The following is a 27,445-nucleotide window of genomic DNA, read 5'->3' as shown; positions in this document are numbered from 1 at the left end:
CAATATGGTTGCGTCAGTTTTAGACCACTGTCTCTGTCGTCAGCTAAATGGCAAAATCAGATGTACAGACATACAGACAGACAGACAAGTTACGGTTGTTCAGCGATTCATGCTTTGGACAAAATAAAAACATGAACATGTTGTCAATGTTGTTTGCCCTTCACCGTCAGGCTTTTCAAAACCTGAACATTCAATCCACATTTCCCATCAGGGGTCACAGTTTTCTACCTGCTGATCGAGTGTTTGGCAGAATTGAACAGGATCTCAAGAAGACTGAGACCATTCTTTTGCCAAAGGAGAACTGCTTTGTCCTTTGATGCCTCGGCTTACCGCGCACCAGCAACCCCTCTAGTCTGGCCGGGTGCCTGCAGGCTTGCCTGTAAGCTGCCCAGAGCTGCGTTGCCCTCCGACGCTGTATCTCTGAGGCGGCTGCACGGTGAGTCTGCAGAGTGTAAAGAAGCTGACGGCACACACTTCGGAGGGCAGCATGTGTTCATCTTCGCCCCTCCCGAGTCAGCGCAGGAGTGGTAGCGGTGAGCTGAGCCCAAAAAGTAATTGGGCATTTCAAATTGGGGAGAAAATAATAAAAACTAATTGGCAACGACTAAATTATTTAAAAAAAAAAAAGAAAATAAGCCATTTAAAACAAAACAGATTTTCATAGATTAATTTACAGTGTATAACTAATGTAACATTCATAGGCTGCACTTTCTTCAATGTAGGGAACATCTTGTTGTTTGCTGGTTTCTGTCATGGTATATACTCTGCATCCGGGGGAGCAAAATCATGTTCTTACAAACTTGCAACTGTTAAGACTAGTAGACTCATAAAGAAATACATTAAACTGAACAATGGAAACAAATGCGTGTTTGCCTTGGGATTCTATACTCCGATACGACCATAGTTAGTTCAGTGATTGTTGTGCTGTAATCCTGTCTGTATGTTTGACCTCTTAATCTGGCAATGACTGTGTGCGTGTCTAGGCTGTGTAACAATCTACCCAAATAGAATTGAAATGGAGTAATAAGATTTGAACTCAAGTGTTGTTGTAAAAGGCTAATTTATAAAATGAATGCAACATACTGCTTTCTATTTTTAACTTAATTTATAGAAACACTTTACAAAGATGCTCTCAGGTGGATCTTTTGTGTTTGCTTAAGTTGTAAACTACTAAGTACTAAAAACTACTGCTGGCTTTTTATATTAGTTGATTTTTCTAATTTTAAAAATAAACTGTTTTTGTCTTTTAATTCCAATTGATATGTACAATCTAGTGTTTTACTGTAGGTTTTTAAATGTTACTATTAAAACCACATTTTGTGTCTTTTTTGAAATTTTTGTTTTATTAGATTTTTGCATTAGACTGTTTTTAATTTTAATGGACTAATTTGGCGCTATAGAAATGTGTATTGTAAAGAGTTTTCGCTAGTTGTGGAAAGAATATCACTTGGTTAAAGTAAAGATAATGTATACTTTTTTTTGCTTTTGCTTTTAATTTAGATGGTGTTTAATCTCGCTTGTTTCAATCACATGGTGCCATAAGTAAAAAAAATAAATAAAAAAAATAATCTATATGTATTATAAACACCATTTGGAAAAGAAATATGTCTCTATGTATTTATTTTTGTTTTGCACCTTGAGTTATTGCAGAGTTTGAAGATCTGTAACCATTTACCTCTGCAAGTCCTAGCAGGTGCATACTTGTTTGATCCTGTGTATTGCTGAAAGCAGAGGACCCATCAAGAATATACCATGGTTAACATAAATCACTGCATGCTATTTGTGTTTAAAACGGAACTTGATTTTGGGAGAATTACTGGTAATACTCAAATCTCTCTGTTGTGTTTTTTATCATTGTTGTTTTAGGTAGCTCTTGTGTTTCCCAACAATGACCCTGCTGCCTTCATGGTGGCATTTTATGGCTGCTTACTGGCAGAAGTTGTTCCAGTGCCCATTGAAGTGCCACTTACGAGAAAGGTAAGAAACCCAGTACATAAACTCTGCTCTCCTTAGAAGCACAGCACATTCACAGCCAGCACAGGGAGAACACTCCAAGACTGTGTCAGGCCCTGTGTTTGTGAAGCACTACCAAAACCAGTGCTCATTTTTCTTGGCATTTCCATACCAATAGATATGAAAACCTGACTGGGTCATAAGAAAGATAGATTGAGGATGAAACCATGTCTTAATGAAGCAGCAAGGCCTGTGTGACCCTGTTTGGTTTTGGCTTTGGTCTCTCCATCCCTTTTCAGAATGCAAACAGATGTGTCTTTATTTGTGGGGTAAAGGGTTTTTCTTCAAAAAAGTCTGTTCCGCAATTAATCATCAGTTGTATCTTTACATCACCTGTAAAAACGGATGTAAGCTGCCACAAAATAAAAGAAAGCAGAGGATAGATTTGCAGATTTTATGTGTTTGTAATGGTTACCAAGGCAACAACCTATTGTCGAGTCCTGATTATGAACACTTAAGAAAAAATTGCTTTTGTAATTCTATTCAGGTACTCCAAAGAAACATTTAAATCAGATAAATAAATGAAACACACTGTTAGCTAAAAGCTGCCGCCCTGCTCCTTCTATTTATTTTTTTGTGAACAGTTCCCACAGTAGTTTCATTGAGGACAATTGCAGTACAGGTATTATATTTGGTGAGTGCAATACAAAGTTAGCTTCCATCCCTTGACTCTTAGTTATGTGTAAACCTGTTTGACTGCTATCAACATGTTTTTGTTATGTTTAAATAAAACTCAAACAAATAGATAACACAAAAAAGGGAGATAGATACCGGCACAGTTCTTTTTTTTTTTTACTGTTGCGTACTACTGTTGATAAGCAGGATTTAAAATGTAGGTTTATCTGATGACTGCTGCAGCTTATAAAATGCTACAGACTGTGTCTGCCTTTATATACTGTATGCATTAATACATAGCGAGTGGGATATTTTGGAGAGTGATTCAAGAAAATGTTCTCTGTAATTAAATTGATACAATCAGGATTAAAAATACATATATATTCCCCACATTTTTACAATACATTCACAAATTTGTATAGCTGGACATTCATCAGATAGAAAGTCACGTTGTACGGTGGGATTTGGAAGTTGAACAAACGTACTGATGGGGCAACAGACACTATTACACCAGAGCAGGAATAAATGGGACCTGCAGTGCTTACTTCATACCTGTAGTTTTACATACATGGGATCACAAGCACATGAATAGATTTACATAGAAACAAAGCAGTGTGGTTACAGGTACCATGGCATCAAAAGCCTACAAGTACCTCCACTGTTGATTTTCAAACAGAGTTTCCCTTGACAAAGGTATGATAAACATACCAAAATGTTGGGAAGTCGGCTTTTTTTAGCTAAAATTTATATATAAAATATGTGTACGAGTTGATGGCCACCTCTAAGTTTATTTCTTGGTGGTAATCACAGCTACACAAGGATTACTGTAGCAGGGAGATTCCTAACATTGGAGATCAATTTTCCCCCTCCTTGTGAACAGTCAATTCATATGAACTGGCCAGCCTTCCTTATCGTGGCATGCTCTGTCTGTTTACATGATGCTGTCGCCAACAAACCAAGCCATGTACTGGATTTACAGTAAATACTTCCAGGCCATGGGTATCCCCTCTTTACTGTTTCATTGTGTAGTCAAAGATACAAATTGGCTCCGTCCTTCAATTCTTCCTGGCTTGCTCCCCCTATACTACAAAGACAAACCCACACAAGCATGCTCAAAGAGACAACATCCCCGATTATTTGCAAAACATCAGATATTTAAATTCTCCTCATAGTGGTTTAATTACTGTTTTAAGAAAATGAATTGAAATAAAACAAATTCAAATTCAAATGTATTTATTTAACCAGGATAGAATCCTTGAGATATATACGCAGTGTGGAGTAGTAGTTAGGGCTCTGGACTCTTGACCGGAGGGTTGTGGGTTCAATCCCAGGTGTGGGACACTGCTGCTGTACCCTTGAGCAAGGTACTTTAACTAGATTGCTCCAGTAAAAACCCAGCTGTATAAATGGGTAATTGTATGTCGAAATAATGTGTAAAAAATAATGTAATTGTATGTAAAAAATGTGATATCTGGTAACAATTGTAAGTCACCCTGGATTAGCGTGTCTGCTAAGAAATTAATAATAATAATAATAATAATAATAATAATAATAATAATAATAATAATAAAAATAATAATAATAATAATCTAATTTAACAAGGCGGTCCTGGCAAAAAATAACATCATAAAATCAGTGACAAGAGACAAATCATTACATGGAAAAAACAATTACAAAACAATCATAAAAACAGTAATACAAAATAAATGCATAGAAAAGTAAAACACTTCTAATTTACATGACCCAGTAGATAAGTTAGTGTATGGAAAACAATGAAGAAACTAGAATAAAAGGATGACTGATTTTAATATCTCAGCAATTCTAAGCAGTTTCAGCATTTAAAAAATACTGAGTTCAGCTGACACTAAAATGTCATATTCTTCTGTCTTCAAATCGGAAGACAATTGGCATACTGTAGAATAATCCACTGTGAATATACTGAATGTGTATTGTATGCAAATGTATGGAAAATGTATATGCAACACTGCGCTAAAGCATGTGCTAAATGGGGATACTAATAAATACAGGTTGCACTATACAGAAAATAAAATGTTTAATTTAAACTTTACAGAGACCGACACCTGCTGGGGAAGTCAGAATGATACAGGTACACTCTTCCACGTGCTATGGGTTTTTAACAGAAAGATAAAAAAAAAATACATTTTGGAGTCCAAAATCTAAACCTGTCTTACATGATCTGATAGCAATTTACTTTCAGCTGCTATTCTTAAGCCGAGAGAACACAAAGCCACTTTGTGGATTGGAACTTGGTTTCTGGAGACTAGGTTTCAGGCCACTGCATGGCACACCAGGGGAGACTTGGGGTTTGATGCAGCAAAGCTGCCTCAGACTAGGTCTCCCAGTCTCCTGGAACCAGGTTTCAAACCACTGTTCCTGAAATAGTGGTTCTGTGTCCCCTCAGCTTTAAAAATACAAAATAACTTAATAAAAAAACTAAATAAAATAAAAAATTGTCAATATGTTACTAAGAAGTTTGTATTGTAACCTCACTTTGTGTTTATTGACCAGGATGAAACCACATGTAATACAAGAGAATTTTAAAAGACTTTCCAGCAGGTGTGATCATATCTATGAGATGTATGATGAGCATTTATCCCTCAAAATATTTTCTTCCTTTTTTTTTTTTTTTTGTTTAATTCTGGACGTTTTTAGGGTACCAGTTACCCTAATAGTGATTACTTTTGATTTGCACCTTTAACTTAGATATTAGTTATCACAACTCTTGGTGTTACATCATTGAAACATTTTGAAATGTACATTTGAATGTTTGTTACCATATCTGTATGCTCATATACTGTATGTTTGGGAACTTTGCATCTTCTAAATATCAGTAAGCCAGAGTACAATATTGAATACACTTCAAGAGCAGGGTAGAATAGACAGTAAATCACTTTAAAGTGAAAGATAGTATTTAAAGGTGTTGTAAGAAGTTGAACAACATAATATGGATTGGATCAAGTAATGAAAACATTGTTTTTGGCTCAATTGTTAAAATATAATATGCAGAGCTGTCCCTAGATGTCAGGAAAGAAGCGTGCAGAAGTTGGGGTTTTCAGACAGTCCCATACTGTGCAAGGTGTGGCTGATGGGATATGTTATAAATGTGTGCCGTCTCCTGCTGTATGTGAGGTTTATGTTTATGTAGCTCTCATCATCTATACTGCAAGAGCTGGTATCCTGCAACAGGTGATGCGTCACTAATATTTCAGCTGAACCTTTAAGATTTCTTGGCACTGCTTTTCAGGAAGAGAAAGGCAGAGGTACTGTACAGCATAACTTGACACTCAATCAGCCAATTTAACCAGAGGAAGTGACGCAGAGTCTGAGATCATCCAGCAAGCTGTGTTTTTTATGAGCTGGGAATGCTGGAACCACAGCTTTGTTTTTCTTACTTATTTGGTAGTACATAAAATGGTCTGTTGTTTGCCAGAAACAGTTTTCCTACCTTAATCCGTGATGTCATCGGTCTTTATACGAGATGGTGGTGCTGCGGAGTGACTCAGAGGAAACAAACATGTGACTGTTCCAGCAGTTTGTTACCGATGTGGCTTTGTGCAGTGTGTCGGTAATATACTGAAACTGCTGCAGTACCACTTTCATGTCTCATTGTTCACTGCTTTGTGTTACACAGAAGCCTCTCTGTTTCTCAATATGGCTATGTCACATTGCTTTGGGTGGACTTCATTTCGCTGTACGCCTTGTGCCTACTTAAATCATACACGATCTGCGATGTTCTCACAAAACGTGTTTTTTTTTAGTTTTTTCCAACGTGTGTTTGAGTCTAATACATTCTATTGCAGCTATGGCCCAAATGTTTGCATCACCTAGAATTTTAGGATTGAAATTAATAAACTACAAAATGATATTACAAAAGTCTACCAGAAGCCATAATGGTAGTACAGTAAGTATTTCACATTAGATTTTGAAATGTCACATTTTTCAATTTGTCAATTTTTCATTAAGTATATAGAAAACTACAAAGTGGTATGCAATTCAATATGTTAACGTAACATTGTTCAGCAGATTTCATTCCATTTTATGAAGCAAAATGTGTTAATTCTATATTGCGGGTGGTGCAAAACTTGTGGCTATAGCTGTTCTTTGTAATATATAAACTGTACTGCTCAAAAGTATTCATTTAAAAGTTGAAATAAACTATGAAGAATAATTTACACTCCAAATTTGACATATAATTGCCCACTGATTAAGTGTAACCCACAACACCTTATTAACCTTGACAATATTAAGTCTCATACAGTATAATAGCAGAACTGTGTTCATGAAGAAAGATGGCCGTGTATCATTTTTAATTTGACTTGGCCTTTTCAGCGCTTGAAACCGTTTATTCACAGTGAGGCATGATCCTGGCAAGATAAAAAAATAATGTTGATTCTATAAGCATGACTCCGTCTGGCTACCACATGTCGCTCTTGATTGGATTGAGATTGACACATTCCTTTAGGCTGCTGTTCTCTGCTTTTGTCCTCATTCTAAAAACATTGATTTTCTTATTCAGGACTGCATTCAGGGCTTTCATTCATTGAAATGCCAGCCGTTTCATTTTTGTATTGCACCTGTTAATCCATCCTGTTTTGTGTTTATTTTCTTTTATTAGATGAAGTGCAATTGCATAATTCACAGCATTTATATAAACAACTATATTGGGCATTGATATCTCAGCAGGCATTTCTTAATACCAGTAACTAAAAGAAGAATCAAATTTGAACTGAGTGCACTACAGCTCCCTTGCCTTGTGTCTGTAGTCGTGACAGTATGTGATGAATGCTATGAAATGCACAGTTACCAAAAAAAAAATTACAATAAATATAAGCAGTTGATAACAGCAAAAGGACCTTTAATCACACTGCGTTCCGCCTGTCACTGAATATTACATTTTAAAATGTGAATCAGCTTTTTTTGGCACAGAAGAAAGGACTGCAGATCAAGAAAAAAATAAACAAATAAACAGAATTTGAGGTTGAAATTCATAAATTCATCCATTTTGATTATTTCTTGGAACTGTGGACTCCCACGCCAGAGGCATTTGTGCTAAATTATTCCTTGACCGTTTGGCTGGTTAAATATTCATACCCTGACTCCAAAATAGCATTTTTTTTAATGGAATATTGAGTGATTGATATGATGTGAGATGGCTGAGCAAAGAGAGAAAGAAATGATACATATATTAAAAAGTGATGAGAAGTTTGCAGGTTAGCTCTTACAAAAGCAGCAGAGTGACAGACATCCTTTTCACAGTAAGTCCTGTAGAATAAAAAATAATGATAATCTACTGTAGTCCATACGAGACCAGCTTTTTTTTTTTTAATGCTACAGGGTATTCTATTATTTTAGTCACATCCTCTGTTATGATGTAATGGGTTTGCCTTGTTTTTATTGAATCTGTGTCTTTATTATAGGAGATGCATAACACTGAAGCATGTTTCGATCTCTTCTAGGATGCGGGGAGCCAGCAGATTGGTTTTCTGTTGGGAAGCTGTGGAGTCACTGTAGCCTTGACTAGTGATGCTTGCCATAAAGGACTGCCTAAGAGCCAGACGGGGGAGATACCACAGTTTAAAGGTAATATGAAGAAACCTCCATACAAAGAGCTTCCCATCATTCAGGCCATTCTCTGTAACTCACTGGTAAGCTGTGGAAGCAGTTGATTTCTCATACGTCTTTACTTTCATGGCTTAATCTACTGTAAGGTTGGTTTTCTGAATAAAAAAACACCCCCTATTTCAGACACCAGCAGTTATTTGAAATCCTTCCTAAGTGTCTCCCCAGTTGAACAGTATGCATCTATTTTAGTCCTTCGTTTCTTTGGCCCTTTCAGTTTAAACATTGTTTAAAAACACAAATTTTTTTGCCATCCTTTTTGTTTGGCCATCCTTCTTCACTGAGACTGTTGGACAGGTAAGGACACGCCATTTTCATTCTAAACGGGGACACTGTCTTGCAGAGAGATGGTTGGAGAATTGTGGGCCGACGTGAAGGAGATGACTGCTGGTGTAGTGCGGCACATTCACCAGATATTTGTAGGTGGTGTACGAGTGTTTCATTCACGCAAGATGTTAAGGAGCGCATCTGTTTGTCTTTGTTCCCAGGGTGGCCAAAGCTGCTGTGGTTTGTCACAGAATCAAAACACTTGTCCAAGCCTCCCCGAGACTGGTTCCCACATATCAAGGATGCAAATAATGACACTGCCTACATTGAGGTGAGAGGAGCTGACATAATATTAAGACTAAAAGCATTTCTTTATATATCTTATAATGTATCTCTTTTTTTTAAATGTATATATATTTTTTTTAATGTAAAGGTGCTTTGGGATTTGTTTTAATGAAAGGTGCTATACAAAATAAATGTATTATTATTATTATTATTGTTATTATTATTATCTTCTGTGAGGGAATACAGTGGTGTAGTTGATAGTCACGATGAATGCTACAGTCTTTTCATGGTGCACATTTTCATCACCTTTCCTAGAAGATCAAACCTAACAATTGACTCATACTTTATTATCACAAATAAAAGTGCATTCGCTCTTTGTGCTGAAGGAAGCCTGTTCTCAGATAAGCAGATATTTACACATTAGATGCCTGGTACACATTTGCATATACAGTAGTAGGCAAGTACATACCAGATTAATAAAATAATACAGTAGGAGAGAACACCAGCAGGATTGCTGTACAGTTTAAAAGCAGCTGTATTAAGGTCAGCTCCTGTTTAGCTCTTCCAACTTGTTGTGTAATTAAGGTGTTATATTAAATATTGACTGATGTTTTGTTATTTTGTTTCTTACATAAAATAAATATAACCAAGCGCTTGGTTTGAACCGAGCTTATATTTTAGGAGCAGCAAGCTGATATTTGAGGTGACTGTTTCACCATCTCATACCACCATGTAACTATTCTAAAAGTCATGTTACTGGATGTTTGCTGCAGAATGATACATATTTATAATGTCATATGTATGTATCCGTTTAGTAATAACTAAATTATGTGTGTTTTAATTGGGTGCAGAATTCATTCATTGACAGAAAAGTAATGTAGTGGGTGAATCTAAAACTGCGGCAATGCTTGGTCTTTTGATAGCCTGTTCCAAACGAGATCCCATTTTCATGGATGTGTAATAGTAAATGAACAGGCTCCACCAGCTCAGTTATATGCAGCTTCCCCCACCCCCAGTGTTCCTAACATATCAAGTTTCATAAAATCGAGGGCCATTGTTCCTGGAATCTACTCTGTCCAAATTAGGCTTGAGTTTCCTCCTTTATTATTATTATTATTTATTTCTTAGCAGACGCCCTTATCCAGGACGACTTACAATCGTAAGCAAATACATTTCAAGTGTTACAATACAAGTAATACAATAAGAGCAAGAAATACAATAACTTTTGTTCAAGCAAAGTACAAGTGTGACAAACCACAATTCAATAATACAGCATCCTACATCCTTATTTGCCCACTTCAAAAAAAAATGTCTGCTCACAAAAATAACTGCCTATGATGCTGTCCATTGCAAGGCACTAGTCCATAGCTATGTATGCTCTGCCAGAACGCTAGTTCAGGGTACTCCCATTGTATTTGCATTTGTTATAGAAGGGTTCAGGGTAAGGTTTCAGAAGTCGTGGGAGGGCTAATACCTTGTCCTGTACGGGATGGCTACCGTGCATGGCAGCAGTTCTTGAAAGAAGCAGACATTGCATTTTGAAACTGTTCTCACATTAATAATACTACAGTATGACTTTTTGCTTTGTATTCATATATTTCCTGATTCTAGATTTAGATACAGTATTTATATCACTGTTAGAAATAAAATGTGTATTTCAGTATAGGGGGACGCACCAGACCAAAGTCACTTTAAAGGGGGTCCTAACCAAACAAACTTTGAGAACCACTGATGCAGTATTGCATAGGGAGCTGTATGATACAAGTGGATACCCACGCCACCAGAGATCAGAGTAGCTGCCCACTAGCAGGCTTTCTGGCCACGATGACCATAAATGCGGTGAAAATCAATTTAATAGCACCCTATAGTATACATTTTAAAATAAAGTGTTCATTTAGAATAACTACAAAGTATAACTAATCATAATGTGGTGTCATTTTCATCTGTTACAATCTATCTGATACAATGAAATGACAGTAATGGCACCCCTGCCCTTCCTTTAATTCTCACTGGTGCCTTGACGGCACACCTCACCACATTCCCGTTAATAGTTTTTACACTACTGCATACAATGTGTTTACAAGCAATAATGTGTGATGTCTAATGTGCATGTTAAAGAGTAAAAAGCTTCAGATGTCACCTGACATCATGTTTCCCTTGCCTTTTTGTGATGCTTGTAATTGTTGTATGGCTCTGGGTTCTGTTGATCCAATATTGAGTTATTATCTATTGAGTTATCACAGTGTTTCTCTGTATGTGTCTTTACCTGTTTGTGAGCTTGTCTGGTACATTCTAACTGAACAGACTTTCTAATTCCACTCAAATCAAATTACCTTTTACCTTGGCTGGTCTCCCTCTCTTTACATATTGAGTAGGCTGGGCCAGCAGAGTTGAAAGGCCACGTTTTCAAAAGGTATGAATGAAATGAGGAAGTCTGTCCAGTGCTAGGCAGTTAGAACTCTCCAGACAAGCTCAAAACAAGTTCAAGGCCAGGTAAAGGCAGATGTAGAGAACATTATAATTACTAAATATCGGAGAACGCCCAAACCAGTCACGCTGATTGCAAAACATCATAAATAATAAAACTGAACAAATAAATAATAAAATGAGATTTGAAGGTACTGTTTTAAGACGTGAAAGCCTTTATCCATGATTTAATAGTACAAGACCTGTAAAGATGGAAGCGTGCTGGGAGTGACTGTGACGAGAACTGCACTGCTGACTCATTGTCAGGCGCTGACCCAGGCCTGTGGATACACAGAAGGTGGGTTCTGGGTTATTCTTTGCAAGTTAGTGTTGTCTTGAGTATGATTGATTGATTTGTGATTTATTTCTGTCTAGTTATCTGAAAACTTAATGTTACTGATGTCCAGAACTATTTATACTAGAGAGCTGTTATTCTTTCATTGTGAAATGTATTTTACAAGGACCCCCGTGAAAATGGCTAGTCTGGTGTATTCTATTTTTTACACTACATGTATTCAATATATTAATATTACTAGTATTATTAGTATTATTTTTTTCTTATGGTCACATTTTAAATGCAATAATTTCTTAACAGAGATTTCAATCTTACAACATTCCTTTTCTGTGTGTCACATAACAGATGCATTTTTACAACTAAACAAAAATGTGTTTAGTTACAAAACAAAAAATGTGGTTTTTTTTTTGTGTTTAACAGCTGAGACCATTGTGAATGTTTTAGACTTTAAGAAGGATGTTGGACTCTGGCACGGCATTCTCACGGTAAGCTAAATTTACTGCAAAGAATATTATTATTATTATTATTATTATTATTATTATTATTATTATTATTGGATTTTCCAGCAATTTCTCAGAGGAAAGTGTTTAGGGAGGGTAATTGTAGGAGACGCCCTATTTTGTTCCAACGCTCACCCAACCACATCTAGCAATCAATGCATTTCAGCACTCTTTTTCAGTGTACAGTATCCATCACAGGGACATGTTTGCGAGTATAAGCTCTGGTTAGCCACACTCCATCAATATACACTTGTGTAATGATATTATAATGTGACAGTTAATACCTTTGTAGGAGTCATGTTTTAATACAACCTTTATGATCCTTGACCCATTGTGTAATAAAGCTGTATATGTTACAGCTAATAAATGTAATGAAATTACAACGAATTGTCTCCAATTGATCCTTTGCCCCTTTTCAGAGTGTGATGAACATGATGCACGTTATCAGTATCCCGTATTCCCTTATGAAAGTCAACCCTCTTTCCTGGATACAGAAAGTGTGCCAGTACAAAGGTATGCAATTCTTTTGTTAATTTCTATGAAAATAAATGTTCTATTGTTTTAACAGTTTGAGGTTTTTTAAAAAGTTGGCATTGTGTTGGAAAATAAACGTGTCAGGGTTTGCGGACAGTACATTGTGTAACATACAGAGCACTAATAGTTAGAAACAATACCATCAGTGCCTGGAGCTGAGATGGTGTTCATATTGTCAGCCAATCAGCCTAAAGGAGTAAAGTTCAAGGTGTTTTAATTGTTCAATTTAACTGTTTTACAAGTATTGTACTCTTCTTCTTTTTCTTCAGTTAACACATGACACAACACATGTCATCCCAGTATCATTTTCTGATGCAGTCTTCAGGCTATTGTATTTTGTCAATTGATTATTTATATCATCTACATTTTCACAGTAATTATCTATTGTTGGTTTGGCTTTGATTATTATTTATCGTGATTACTTAATTTTTATTTGGGGGGGTGGGGGGGATCAAATCACCCCACTTAAAAAATGCAGCTATTAGAATTGGTGAAATAGTTTAAAAATGGTTTCTAGGATTAAAAAAATAAAGAGTACATGTACTTAAACATATTAGAAAAGTATTTCTGAAAATGTATAACGTTTACCTTTTAATGAAAACCAACGCAAGGGAAAATGAAACGGCCTAATTGTACCTCCATCTCTGCTTTTAGCAAAAGTGTCATGTGTGAAATCGAGAGACATGCACTGGGCCCTGGTGGCACACCGAGACCAGAGGGATGTGAACCTGAGCTCCTTGCGGATGTTAATAGTGGCTGATGGATCCAACCCTTGTGAGTTGCTGATAATCTGGAAAAAAGAACAAATGAAAGTTACTGTATAGTTTTTACTTGACTGCTGTATTTTCTGTGACTTTTCCATTTCCAGATGATTAACACCACATCCCTGAAATATTGCTTTCAAATTCACTTCACAGTCAATTTTCATTATGGAAATCATCCAGTAAAAATTGACTGTTTTGAAGGACAGTATTGTTTTTAAACTCTGGTCATATCAATGATGGAGACTGCTGGCTTTGACATAACTTACATGTAGCTGTATTCAGTTACTCTCTTGGTGGCATTTGATGACTGGTTGAAACACCTAACCAATGAAGCATTTCTGTTTTGACACTGTTATTGCTGAAGTGGAGGTATAATAAATATAGCATGTCTGTGATTGTTTGAGGGGATAGATGAGACAAGATGATGCATCACACAGAATACGTGTCCTTTATTATTCATTTCTTAGCAGACGCCCTTATCCAGGGTAACTTACAATTGTTACAAGATATCACATTATACATTATTTCACATTATACAGTTATCACATTATTTTTACATACAATTGCCCATTTATACAGTTGGGTTTTTACTGGAGCAATCTAGGTAAAGTACCTTGTTCAAGGGTACAACAGCAGTGTCCCCCACTGGGGATTGAACCCACAACCCTCCGGTCAAGAGTCCAGTGCCCTAACCACTACTCCACACTACTGCTTTAAGGGTGTGATTACAAGCACAGCGTCAAATACTGCAAGTATATAGTATTTGTAGTGGAAACAAAAGCAGTGCACTATAAAGCTACTTGAAATCATTAGAGGTTTTTGCCACAAGTTTAGCACCCATTACAGTCAGATTTTTTTCACAAGAAAACATAGTTGACTTGGATAGAAGATACTAAGATCATCAGTATTGCCTTCATGGTTATGTACCCAGTATAAAAATTGTTTGTTTGTAATTGAATAAATCGCTGACTTCTGAGCAGGTTACCATTTTTAAATCTAGTTCACTTTATGTTCATATATTGCTTGAATATTGTTAGCACAAAATAAGAGAGATATACAATAGTGATGGAGTAACATAAATCTATTTTATTATGGATGTTAACGGACTCTTTCAAGTCAATCCCCTTCTTCTTCTTTGCCTCAGGGTCAATTTCTTCCTGCGATGCATTCCTCAATGTCTTCCAGAGTAAGGGGCTGCGTCCGGAGGTCATCTGTCCATGTGCCAGCTCTCCAGAGGCTCTCACTGTGGCTATTCGAAAGTATGGGAGCAGAGGGGAGGAGGGAGGAGGGAGGAGGGAGGAGGGAGGGGGGGGGGGGTATAAATATATGACATTATTTTAAATAATTATACCACTCTGTAATCTTCCCAGTTTCTTCTGAGAGGGGGTGATTGCTTGAGGTTTAGAAAGTTGTTCTATAATTGCTTTAAAGAAAATGTTGGTGACATTGTAGATTTTCTTCCTTTTTGTTTCCTTCTGCGATGCACTGATAAGGCTTTTAGATTAACACAATGAGATCTAACTGCAGATTGTGCAGTATTAGTACAAGAGCTGGGAGCACTGTGGATTTTCATTCTGTGTGTGTGAGTTCCCTTTTGATTAAAACAGTATAATCTGGAAACTGTGTGTGTGTTTTGCAGGCCAACAGATGACAGTAATCAGCCTCCTGGCAGGGGAGTCCTCTCTATGCAGGGACTGAGCTATGGGGTGATCAGGGTGGACTCTGAAGAAAAGCTGTCTGTTCTGACAGTGCAGGATGTTGGCACAGTCATGCCAGGAGGTAAGTGGATGGAAATTTTCTTCTCAGCTTTCTAAGATTTTCAGGCATTGTAATAACCATGTAACAATGTATTCTATACAACTGTTTTTATTTATTACATGCATGGAACTGCATGATTTTGTCTGTTATGTACAGTGTAGTGCATGCAGTTTAATTACACAGATATAAATGGGCAGAACAGTCACTCTCCTGTAAAGTACAATGCTGGCATAACATCTGTGGGTTTGGGGAATGTGCTGTAGCCTTACAGCACAGGGTTCTGAATTTTGGCACTGGCACAGAATATGTCATGGGGACATGATGCAATAATTGCTGTTAAAGCCCATACAGTGTGTGCATAGCAGATGGTTCATTGACTAAGAGCAACATTAAAGCCTTGTCTTTGAGGCATTAACATATCACTCAGTGTTAAATAAGCATGTGATGTGGGTTTCATTATAGCTCCCCCCTACATGCTGTATTCTATGTTCCTTATTATTTATCTTGTCAGTTGTATGCATGGACAATGGACACAAGTCAAAAAGAATATTCACATATATTACAGGCCTTATCGTTTGGATCTTGTTATAAATAGATCCATTCTGTTTAAAAGATGCTCAGTCACTTGACCCCCAGTCCATGTGCAGTGAATGGGAAGGTTTCAGTTAATTCTGCAGTAGTGGTTGCACAAATGGAGCAAACTAATTTACCCTCAGCGGTTTCCTTTCCTTTCCAAAGGATTTAATACTTTGTTACTAAATGCTGTGTGATGTTTCCAGGGCTCATGTGTGTGGTGAAGCCGGATGGGGTCCCTCAGATATGCAGAACGGATGAAATCGGAGAGCTCTGTGTGTGCTCCATTGCTACGGGTACATCCTACTACGGCCTTTCAGGCATGACCAAGAACACCTTTGAGGTGAGGAAACCTCCATTTACTTTCCGTTTGGGGATTCAAGATGGACATGAATTGAGCTGGCGTGCATGGCAACAGAGATGGTATTGCACGTGACAAGGATTTGCTTTCTGTCAACGCGTCTTTAGATTTTAAATAGGAAATGAACTGGCTTATTAAAAAACAAAAAGGAGAATCGCTTTTATTAAAGATGTAAAACTCAACATACTCCTAGATGGTACATTTAATCTTCTCTAAATGGTAAGGAGCTCTCACGCATTAACACTTGGGCATAATTAGATTACTGGGGTAATTTCTGCGTTAATTGCACAGGAAAAAAACATTCAGCAGTGTGTTATACAGTTTCATATATTATCAAAAATACGAGATGTTATAGAAACAAAAAAATATATTCTATACGTCACTGAATTTGTTTTAATGATGATGATTACTTGCTAGTCCATGTGGTGGCAATGAAGTCAATATATATGTGTGCCTGCATACAATTTCAGACTGTGATTTTATGATTTCTTCAATCTTTTCCTTTACATAACTCCTGACTGAAGCCACATTATAACTAATTTTATGTTTTCAAGCTGACTGGCTGATGATAAAGCATGCATTGCAGGCAGGTGTGGCTATATATTGTGTTCTTTGTTCTCTGGTAGGTATTCCCAATGTGTAGCTCTGGAGCGCCAGTCAGTGAATACCCGTTCGCCAGGACTGGGTTACTAGGGTTCATAGGCCCGGGGGGGCTGGTATTTATCGCTGGGAAAATGGACGGGCTGATGGTGGTCAGTGGCCGCAGACACAACGCTGACGACATTGTAGCGACGGCGCTTGCTGTGGAGCCCATGAAATTTGTCTACAGGGGAAGGTTTGTTTCCAGTGTAAAAACCAGAATAAGAAATAAATGTGGCCTGTATTCATTTACTCAACAACTGTGCTAACACAGAACAATGAATAACAGCCATTTTCAATTGTCAAGTAAAGAACCGATGAAATATACCCAGGAAACATCCCGAGCATTGAATAAGCCTATAAATACTAACGGCTGGCTTCACAGATGCCAGCACTAGTCTTGGACGTACCTTGTGATACCTGTAGGTAAGGTAATCCAAGACTAGTGCTGGTCTGTGTCTCTGAAACCCATTGGGCTGCTATTACAGTATATGGTCACAGTGTGGAGGAATTTTAATAATCTTACTCATTAGTCTACAATAATATAATGCATGAGTAGTACCTATGATTGAAGCAAGGCCCATAGCAACAACAAAAAATACTGTCAGAACTGTGAAGGATCACTTACGCAATCACTTGCTTCCTCAAGCCTTCTGTTAAAATAGCACAAGCTACTACTAAAACCACTTCAAATGTTTATTTTTTATTATTATTCATTTTACATCTTTGACAAACGTCTCTTTTTCTGTTTAGTTTGTTAAAAAAAATCAAAGCATTTTTTTTTATATATAGAGTAAAATCTATCTATGTTTATAAAAGGAAAAGAACGCAGCCTGCAGAATTATTCCCCCTTAGGTTCCGTGACGTTTCATAAATATAAATGTCACAGAACACATTGATGGAATGTTGTCCTTGTGATTGATTGCACCCCATGTATTATTCTCAATACGGCACCCCAATGTCTCAAACATCAGACTTGCCTTTTTTTACTTGTGTATTGTGTGTTGAAATAAATTGCAATCTTGTTATAAGACCAATAGTCATGTTTTTCACTGCTGTAGAATCTCCTCCCATTTTAGTTTTGTTTTGCTTACAGGATAGCTGTGTTCTCCATCAGTGTCCTTCACGATGAAAGGGTAGTGATTGTTGCCGAGCAGAGGCCTGACTCCACAGAGGAGGACAGTTTCCAGTGGATGAGCAGGGTGTTACAGGTGAGCAAGTAACACCTCTGACTCATCCTTTAATCTCATCCCTGCTAATCAGGGTCTGTGAAAACAGCACGATGACTTACAATACAAGGTGGTTATGTAAATCCTATGCAAGTAAGAGCCATATTTCAGGGGAGTCCAGTTGGCCTTTCCACTTCTGGTCACTGTTCCAACCCTGTTCTAATCCACTCAGACCCTGAAATAGTTAATTATATCACTGTACCTCTTAAACCTGGAGTGGAATAGCTCTCCAGGACCAGGATTGGACACCCCTGCCATATTTGATAAAAAATGTACACTTTTTTTGCTTGTTTTCCATTTCAGGCAATAGACAGCATTCACCAAGTAGGGGTCTACTGCTTGGCCCTCGTTCCAGCCAATACCCTCCCAAAAACTCCTCTTGGTGGGATTCACCTGTCTGAAACAAAACAGCTGTTCTTGGAAGGCTCTTTACACCCTTGCAATGTGCTGATGTGTCCACACACCTGTGTAACAAATCTGCCCAAGCCAAGGCAAAAGCAGCCAGGTACACAACAGTCTATGTGGAGCTCTTTTAAAGGGAAGGAAATTGGCCTTCCTGATAATACTCCTGGCTACTGACAACGAGCCCTGTTCACAAAGCTGTTTTTATGGATAACTATTGATGAGACTGTTCTAGCCATTTTCAACAACATTCTAGAGCGGTTTCTTGAATATCAAACTTTATTTTTTCATAACACAGACACAAAAAATTCTTTAAGTAATTTGTGAGTTAATGTTTTTTTGCCGGTAGGGTCCAACAGTACTAAAGTAAATGCCTGGAGTATTATAAAGTAGAGCGGATCACCTCTAACTCTACAATGTTTCTTCACACTATCTAATACAGTGAATCCAGTTAAATCCAGTCTGTGGCCTCTTGTCTCACAGTTAAAACCGTACCTACCAGTAGCACTCTCATCCAGTGAGGCACTGTGGTCCTGATGGTTTACCTGTCCCTGTTCCAGAGATCGGGCCTGCCTCTGTGATGGTGGGGAACCTGGTGTCTGGGAAGCGGATCGCTCAGGCCAGTGGACGAGATCTAGGACAGATTGAAGACAATGACCAGGCAAGAAAGGTGTGTGTGTGTGTGTGTGTGTGTGTGTTACACAGGGTCTGAACCAAGGGCTTGATTTTCAGAACTCCCAAACAAATGTAAACATTGTGCAATGAGTACTGCATGATCACCCATTCCCATGTTTGATTGTACTTGCCGTGCCAATCAAATTGTTGCAATAGTTTTTTGAGCGAGGGATGAGAAAGCTTGCGTCATACTCTCTTTGCTTTTATTTCACATAAGAGTCTTTGTTTAACAGGTTCTATAGTTCAAGAGTATAAATGTCTTGTTTTGTTGCATGTGGTTTGGGTTTGGTTATGTACAGCTGCATGGTGAGTAGCGCTGTGTTCCACATGGCCGAATCTGTTAAACATTCCCATAAGGAGATTGATTATTTCTTTCTTTCTTTCTTTCATTCTCACTGAGTATCATGTCAGTTCAGTGGTCTATATTCAGAGTTCCTGGTTTTACTGTAGGTGATAACTAGGGGTGAGACCGAATAGTCGAACATTCGACTATTCGATAACGATGGCACCTATCGACAAGTGAATCCAACATTCGAAAGTTAAAAAAAAAAATGTATATATTGATTTTATTTTAAAGCCTGTACTGCTGATTGGCTCTCTATGTAGCGGTAATGAAGATTGACTGGAGGGTGGGATTTGTTATTTCTTGTCTGTGATTGGCTAAACTAGAACGTACCTCGGCTAACGATGGCTTCCTCACAGAAAAGTTCTGCATGGAAATACTTTGACAAAGTGAATGAAAACACTGTTAAGTGTAAAATATGTGCAGTGCAATTAAACTACCACAAATCTACAACTGGTATGTTAACCCACCTAAAAGCCAAACACCCTTCTGCGACGCTAGCAACGACAGAAAAGGAAAGAGGACTGCAACAAACCGCCATTGCGTCCTTTGCGGTGAGGCCTCGTCAGTGTGACAACGTACGTTCTGAAAAAACATCAGCCCTTATTGCTAATATGGTGGCAAAGGATATGCTTCCCATACGTTTTGTTGAAGGTGAGGGATTTCGGGAGTTGATGAAATTTGTGGAACCTGAATACACAGTCCATGCACGAAAAACCCTGCACTAAAACAATTACCACTCGACTCGAAAAAAATGCATGCCGATTCAGCAGCGTCTGTCCGCAGAAACTTGTCAAAGGCTGAGAAGGTGGTGATTACTACAGATGCGTGGACTGCACCGAATACCGAGTCGTACGTCATAATAACCTGTCATTTCATTGAGGATTGGGAAATGAAAAACGTAGTTCTACAGACTCGCGCCACGCCAGAGAGGCATACAGCAGAGAATCTCGCAAATGTGTTAAACACCGCTGTAGACCATTCGGGTTTAAGGGGGGAAATCACTGCCTGTGTTCACGACAATGCCAGCAACATCATCTTCGGAGTTTGTTGAATGGGACTCGAATTTGTGGTTTGCACACACTCTGCAGCTCGCCTTCAACGATGGCTTTAAACTTGGTGCCATACATAATATAGTCGGTGCGGCCAGCCGTTTTGTGTCACATTTTTATCACAGTGCAATAGCTACTCAGGCTCTAAAGTTGAAACAAAAACAACAAACTCTGCCTGAGCACCGTCTGCTGCAGTATTGCCGGACCTGATGGATATGCTGATTTTTTTAAACAAGAATAAATGAACATGATAATAATAATGGACGTTGCTAGCCTAACTATTCCTAAAGTTTTTGTTAGGATTTTTTTTTGCTTCCATGGAAGGCTAGTGCGTTAATGCCACTCAGGCCTTTTTGTTCATTCATTCATTCATTTATTAATATTATTAAGCCAGCTACATACATACATACATAGCAAGCTATTGCCTATACAGGCTATTTATTTTTTATTCACTGGAACTCGAACGCACAGGTATGTTGCCGATTTGATTTAACGTAGACCGGTAGTCTGCATGTTGTGTGTGGTTTGAAAACGTGGGAAAAGTAAATCGTTTAGTTAAGTGGATTGTATAAATTAGCTAGCTAGATAGACTAATGCATTTTGTATTTCGCTGTTATGACCGGAAAACATTATTGCCACAAGGATGCTAATTTTAAGGCATTTGCCTCGCAGCTCACATTGCTAAACTATTATTGAATGAAAATTAAATTAATAATTGAATAAAAATTATACAGGAGACGCCAATATTTTATAAGCAAGCGTTATTTATTTATTTTTTTTAATTGTCACAACCTTTATAGTTCATTTGAAATTGTAATTAACGGAAAAGCTTGTGACAATATCGGTAAAAAAAATAACACTTGCTTGCGAAATACGAGAGTCTCACACGAGAGTTGACAGGTATGCTTATGTTATTGCTGCTGTTATGGCATTTCTGTATGTTTCCTAATAGGAAGGTGATTTTTTACATAGCCTAATGTTTATTTAACAAAGTTGTGCGGGGGGGGGGGGGGCGACTATTCGATTAGTCGACCAGCTGTGGAATTATCGATAGTCAAAATATTTGTCGTGCACATCCCTAGTGATAACCAGTAAACAAAACACAAATAATGAAAAGAGGGTTTATTAAGTAAGCATAGAAAGAAGCACTGCTGTGCTTGTTTGAGTTCATGGGGCAGCTGACTGTATTTCTACGAGTCGCATACTAAAATGTTCATATGGCTGAGAGCCGCAAGACACATACTGTAAAACATGAAATGCTTGCGAGCAAGACATTTTAAATACTAGCATTGTTTTACTTTTTTTTTTTTTTAATAATTCTCTTCAACATTATAATGGAATCTTGCACTTACTCTGTGCAGTTATCTCTTGATGGCATCAAAATACACCAGAACAAGGAAGAATATTGCCGAGCCTTTCAGTTTCTGTGTAATTTTATTGTACTGTAGTGTATTAAACGGTACAATAAAGTGTACAGTGTATTAAACTTGAAATGTAACACTGGTGTTTTTTCATTGTTTATACTCTATGTTTTACGCACTTTAAATAAAATATATTGTTATTATGAAGCAAAATACAATAACTGCCCTGATTTCACCAAAAACACCACATAAAAAGACACATTTTTGTAAGGATTCATTTTGACAAACTCTTCCCTTGAAGATCTGAATGCTCGTTTTAAAAAAAAAAAAAAAAGTTTTTTTTTGTATTAAATACTTCTGAGAGCTTTGTGGATGGCAAATGCGCTGTATTTATTTTGAAAGGGATTGCAGTACGTGCGCACGATGAGACGTAAGATATGTAACTATAATATTAATTTTACACCTTCAATTTAAACATCATTCTCTAGTCTAGCTCCAACACTTGTATAAAAAGATTCATTCATCTGAATAAGGGCACATTTGGCACGAGCGATAGTCCATACAAAACTCGCTTGAGTCGTTACATCAGCTTCTTTACTAAACGCCGAAAGGAGCATCTGCCCACTGCTGAGGCATGCTTTTAAAGAGGCTATGTACAAACGACAGTGTGTAAGCGATTTGTTGCAGATGAGACACAGAGGTTTACCCCTGCTTTCAGTGAAAGCAAACCTCTTCCTCTCATTCTGGCTTAAACACTCATGCTTTTTATTATTACTTGTGGATGGCACGCTCATTGCCATTGTCGTCACGAAACGAACAAGCACTTAATTCAAAATTATAAAATAAACTTTCAACGGCACATCCGTTTTTCACTCGAGGTGATCGAAATATGCATGCGTGTCAAAGGTCATCAAGTGACCACATGTCCTTGCAGTGAACATGCAGGCTCAAAGAAACTGAAGAGAAATAATAGACTTGTGTTTATTTTAAAGTTTTCTCTTCTCTTCGTTTTTGTTTATTATTCTTTCTTCAGTTCATTCGAGCCACAAAGCGTGCATCATTCTGCATGTCACCAGGAGCTGCACTTGAACTGCCTGTGAGCCACAGTTTGGCCACCCCTGTACTATACTGTTGAGTTTAAACTTTGACAGCCTTAGAAACAGGAATGTCATTGGGTATATTCTCTTTGCATCTTTCAATTGCACATGTGTACAGTGATGCTTAAAACATATTGTGCTCTGCATAACTTCATAGTACCAATCTCCATTGTGCAAATCATGTTGTCTTTGCAAAGCATCCTTTACACATGTACATATGTTTGGAAATCAGGTCTTACAGTATGTGTGCGTGGATTTTCTTATTCTTCTTGTTTTTTAATGTATTAACAGTTAAATGTATGCAGTGGTTTTAAAATTGTTTTGAGCATGTGCTATTAAATTGAGCATGCTGTACCACACTATAAAGTTATAATTGAATGTAAAACAGTATTCTCATTAGACATGAAATTTTATGAAAATACATGCTTTAAAACTAATTGCAAACTTAATACTGATCCACAAAAAGGGAGACAAAACCGAACTGGTAACTACAGACCAATAAGCCTGACTTCTATTATATGTAAATTTATGGAAACTATAATAAGATCCAAAATGGACAATTACCTATATGGTAACAGTATCCTGGGAGACAGTCAGCATGGTTTTAGGAAAGGGAGATCATGTCTAACTAACCTGTTTGATTTTTTTGAGGATGCAACATCGACAATGGATAATTGCAAAGATTAATTCTCAAACTGAACGCAGTAGGGATTCAAGGAAATGCATGCACATGGATTAGGGAGTGGTTAACATGTAGAAAACAGAAAGTACTGATTAGAGGAGAAACCTCAAAATGGAACGAGGTAACCAATGGAGTACCACAGGGATCTTCCTAATCTACATTAATGACTTGGATTCTGGTATAGTAAGCAAACTTTGCAGACGACACAAAAATAGGAGGAATGGCAAACACCGTTGCAGCAGCAAAGGTCATTCAAAATGATCTAGACAGCATTCAGAAATGGGCAGACACATGAGCAAATTACATTTAAAATAGGCACACAGGCAATAAAATGTCCATTATAAATACCATATGGGAGATACTGAAAATGAAGAAGGGATCTATGAAAAAGATCTAGGAGTTTATGTTGACTCAGAAATGTCTTCATCTAGACAATGTGGGGAAGCTATAAAAAAGGCCAACAAGGTGCTTGGATATATTGTGAAAAGTGTTGAATTTAAATCAAGGGAAGTAATGTTAAAACTTTACAATGTATTAGTAAGACCTCAACTAGAATATTGTGTTCAATTCTGGTCACCTCGTTACAAAAAAGATATTGCTGCTCACAGTGCAAAGAAGAGCGACCAGAATTATTCTGTTTTTAAAACATGTCAGATGCAGACAGTATTGAACAGTAGACTACACAGCAATCTGATTCAAGCATTCAAAATTCTAAAAGGTATTGACAATGTCGACCCAGGGGACTTTTTCGACCTGAAAAAAGAAACAAGGACCGGGGGTCATAAATGGAGATTAGATAAATGGAAATTCAGAACAGAAAATAGGAGGCACTTTTTTACAAAGAGAATTCTGGATCCAACTCCCCAGTAATGCTGTTTAAACTGACACCCTGTTGAAGCTGCTTGATGAGATTCTGGGATTACTAAGCTACTAACAACCAAACGAGCAAGATGGGCCGAATGGCCTCCTCTCGTTTGTAACCTTTCTTATGTTCTTATGTTATAATTGATGTGGTAATCCAGCATTACCACATCAATTAGGGGTGTAACTGTACTGTAACTACACATCTCTGAAGTGAGGTGTGTATGACCACTAGGGGTGTAACTGTACACATTCTGCCCCCCTTGTCACCGTGCCACAGAAACTCTAGCTTCACATCCCTAGTGGTTTTTTCAAACCAAGAAAATGTTACTAGAATAGCAGGCATGATTAAGAGTGGGCTAAACATAAACAGCAACAGCACAGAGAATTAAAGATATTGGGCATACTTATATATGCAGTTTTAACCAGGGAGGAGATTCTTTTAGCAGAATCAGTGCCAGGAACTATTCAACATTTAGATTTCAGACAAACGGTATTTTGTTGCTTCTGGTGGATATTTTTTACAAATGCTTTTTATTCTGTTTATCTAGACCAAAAATAACATATTAAAATAATAAATTAATAATAATTAAATATTTTTTTAATAATAATAATAATAATATTATTATTATTATTATTATTATTATTATTATTATTATTATTATTATTATTATTATTATTATTATTAATACAATAGCCTCTCTGTGCCTCTTTCAATGCTTCAATCTAACAGTTTAAAATACCATTGGTCAGTTTGAAAGTCTACATAAATGAATGCGGCTCCAGTTATGACACAAAGACTAAAGTGCTTCTGATTGTAGTCCTGTATCTTGTGCTCTAACTCTGTGTTCTGTTTTTAAGGGCTTCTTGCAGAAGAAGCCACTGTGTTTTTCATCTGGTCATACCTTTTTATTTGTCCTTGTATTTCTTTTTGTAGTTCCTCTTCCTCTCCGAAGTGTTACAGTGGCGAGCTCAGACCACTCCCGACCATACACTCTACACACTCCTCAGCTCACGGGTAAGGCTCACACCACTCCTGACCATACACTCTACACACTCCTCAGCTCACGGGTAAGGCTCACACCACTCCTGACCATACACTCTACACACTCCTCAGCTCACGGGTAAGGCTCACACCACTCCTGACCATACACTCTACACACTCCTCAGCTCACGGGTAAGGCTCACACCACTCCTGACCATACACTCTACACACTCCTCAGCTCACGGGTAAGGCTCACACCACTCCTGACCATACACTTTACACACTCCTCAGCTCACGGGTAAGGCTCACACCACTCCTGACCATACACTCTACACACTCCTCAGCTCACGGGTAAGCCTCCCGAATGTGAGCTGTTACAGTCCAATGTGCAGAAGGAGAGATTCATCACCTTTACCATGCCATAAACCACAGTGTGTGTAATCCCAGAAAGAAGATTATTCTGTATAAACTGTGCTTTTCAAGAAATCCATCTCCAGGCCTTATGCTACTGTTTGAATATGACTCAGCCAGGGATTTCTTTTTAATATTTCAGGGGTATTTTCAGACCAAATTCATGCAAATGTCGTTTAATCTCAAAGGCCCTGCATAATATTGGATTTTTTTTTTTTAATCTATAAAATCAATTGAATCAGTGTATGCCAGATTTACACAGTATTTACCATCATGCTACATACTATTGTTTTTTTTTGTTTTGTTTTGTTTTGTTTTGTTTTGTAAAATAAAATGAAAATACTACAGAATTAGCAAGAAACATTTAGGAACAGGTCTTTGCAGTAATCGAGGGTCTTGTTAGTGACACACGTTTATTTGATTGTATTTTGTAACATTTCTGTGTTCAGGGGACAATAGCCAGCTCCCTGACTTGCCTTCAGCTGCACAAGAGAGCAGAGAAGATTGCAGCGATGCTGGGGGAGAGGGGCCACCTGCAAGACGGAGACCACGTGGCTCTGGTGTACCCTCCAGGTAGGTTGCCTTGGATTTAACTGCTGATTTTTATACAGCAACACACTATAACATTTTCAGAACTGTTTTCTCATTGTCATATTGTACTGAAATGAACAAACTAAATGGGGATGGGGGAGGTTTGTTTAGAAAATTCATATTTGAAACACAACAAACTGCCTTCACATCGATATGAACTGCCAAACGAACCCCGTCGTGTGAATGGGCTCTATTATTCCCAATACATTGAGCGCTGTTTGTCTCTTTGTATATCCAGCTGCTTCTCTGTGCGTTATATATTTTTTTTAATGATTTGTTCTAAGTAAAATGGTGCACCCCGGTTTGTTTGTTTGTTTGTTTGTTTGTTTTTTTACATTTCCGACAGCTTTGTAACTGTATTGACAGCAGTGACAACAGTCTGTGATTCCGGTCATTTGGTTTACCGAGAGTAGTCCTGTCTTAATATTTCAGGACTGAGGTATTTTAAAACTTGCTCAACTGGCAGAAAATTATTACATCTGTTTTTAGAGCAGTCTTTGCTTGTAATCTCAGGTGTATAACTAGCCTCCCATGGTGGATTAGTTCTCATACTTCACTTTCCCCTAAATATATCCTTTAATTATTCCACATTGCCATATTGTGTTATATATGTATGGCTATTTTGTTATTGTGTTTATCATTATCAATAATAATTATAATAATAATAATAAAAAAATCTGTAGATCATTGGAATAAGCACGCATGTCTGTGTCAATCACTTAAAAATAAAAATAATGTTCTTGATTACCTCAATACCTTTTTTTATTATTTTGTGTTCACTGCAGGTTCCATAATTTAAGTTATATAGGAAGCGGTTGCTTAAAGGTATATGGAATGTGTTGCGCTACAGGAAGTGGCTGAAACTGGGACTTTTTTAAGATTTTGAGAAACATGTTGGGACACCGGGACCTCTGATGGAAAACCGAGACTGTCCTCGCTAAGCCGGGACGTCTGGTCACGCTATATATAATAGCATATTGGATTGCCTCTGATAAATTCAGTGCTACTGTTAAGTCAGTGTGTTGAGTGTTTTGTCATATTGCTTC

At 37.6% G+C, this 27,445-nt stretch overlaps 1 protein-coding gene across 11 annotated transcripts in view; it reads left to right on the top strand.

The window, feature by feature from the left end:
- LOC117394241 (disco-interacting protein 2 homolog C-like) overlaps positions 1-27,445 on the top strand; it is a 199,282-nt gene that overhangs the window by 144,842 nt on the left and 26,995 nt on the right. For 4 of the 11 annotated variants that reach the window (XM_033992345.3, XM_033992343.3, XM_033992337.3 and 1 more), the window contains 17 exons: positions 1,867-1,977; positions 4,700-4,735; positions 8,106-8,229; positions 8,757-8,866; positions 11,482-11,584; positions 12,002-12,066; positions 12,501-12,594; positions 13,270-13,389; positions 14,524-14,638; positions 15,019-15,158; positions 15,917-16,053; positions 16,698-16,906; positions 17,807-17,921; positions 18,243-18,444; positions 18,902-19,011; positions 25,350-25,430; positions 26,258-26,381. In XM_033992345.3, the coding sequence (XP_033848236.2) occupies positions 1,867-1,977; positions 4,700-4,735; positions 8,106-8,229; positions 8,757-8,866; positions 11,482-11,584; positions 12,002-12,066; positions 12,501-12,594; positions 13,270-13,389; positions 14,524-14,638; positions 15,019-15,158; positions 15,917-16,053; positions 16,698-16,906; positions 17,807-17,921; positions 18,243-18,444; positions 18,902-19,011; positions 25,350-25,430; positions 26,258-26,381 (1,996 nt within the window). The remainder of the gene's footprint in view (positions 1-1,866; positions 1,978-4,699; positions 4,736-8,105; positions 8,230-8,756; positions 8,867-11,481; positions 11,585-12,001; positions 12,067-12,500; positions 12,595-13,269; positions 13,390-14,523; positions 14,639-15,018; positions 15,159-15,916; positions 16,054-16,697; positions 16,907-17,806; positions 17,922-18,242; positions 18,445-18,901; positions 19,012-25,349; positions 25,431-26,257; positions 26,382-27,445) is intronic. The other 7 variants (XM_033992346.3, XM_033992342.3, XM_033992338.3 and 4 more) reach the window with 3 other exon arrangements.

The sequence above is a fragment of the Acipenser ruthenus genome, chromosome 3 (assembly GCF_902713425.1).
Source record: "Acipenser ruthenus chromosome 3, fAciRut3.2 maternal haplotype, whole genome shotgun sequence".
Classification (NCBI taxonomy): Eukaryota; Metazoa; Chordata; class Actinopteri; order Acipenseriformes; family Acipenseridae; genus Acipenser; species Acipenser ruthenus.
The sequence above is the reverse complement of the archived record's forward strand: the minus strand, read 5'-3'. Positions and strand labels throughout refer to the sequence as shown.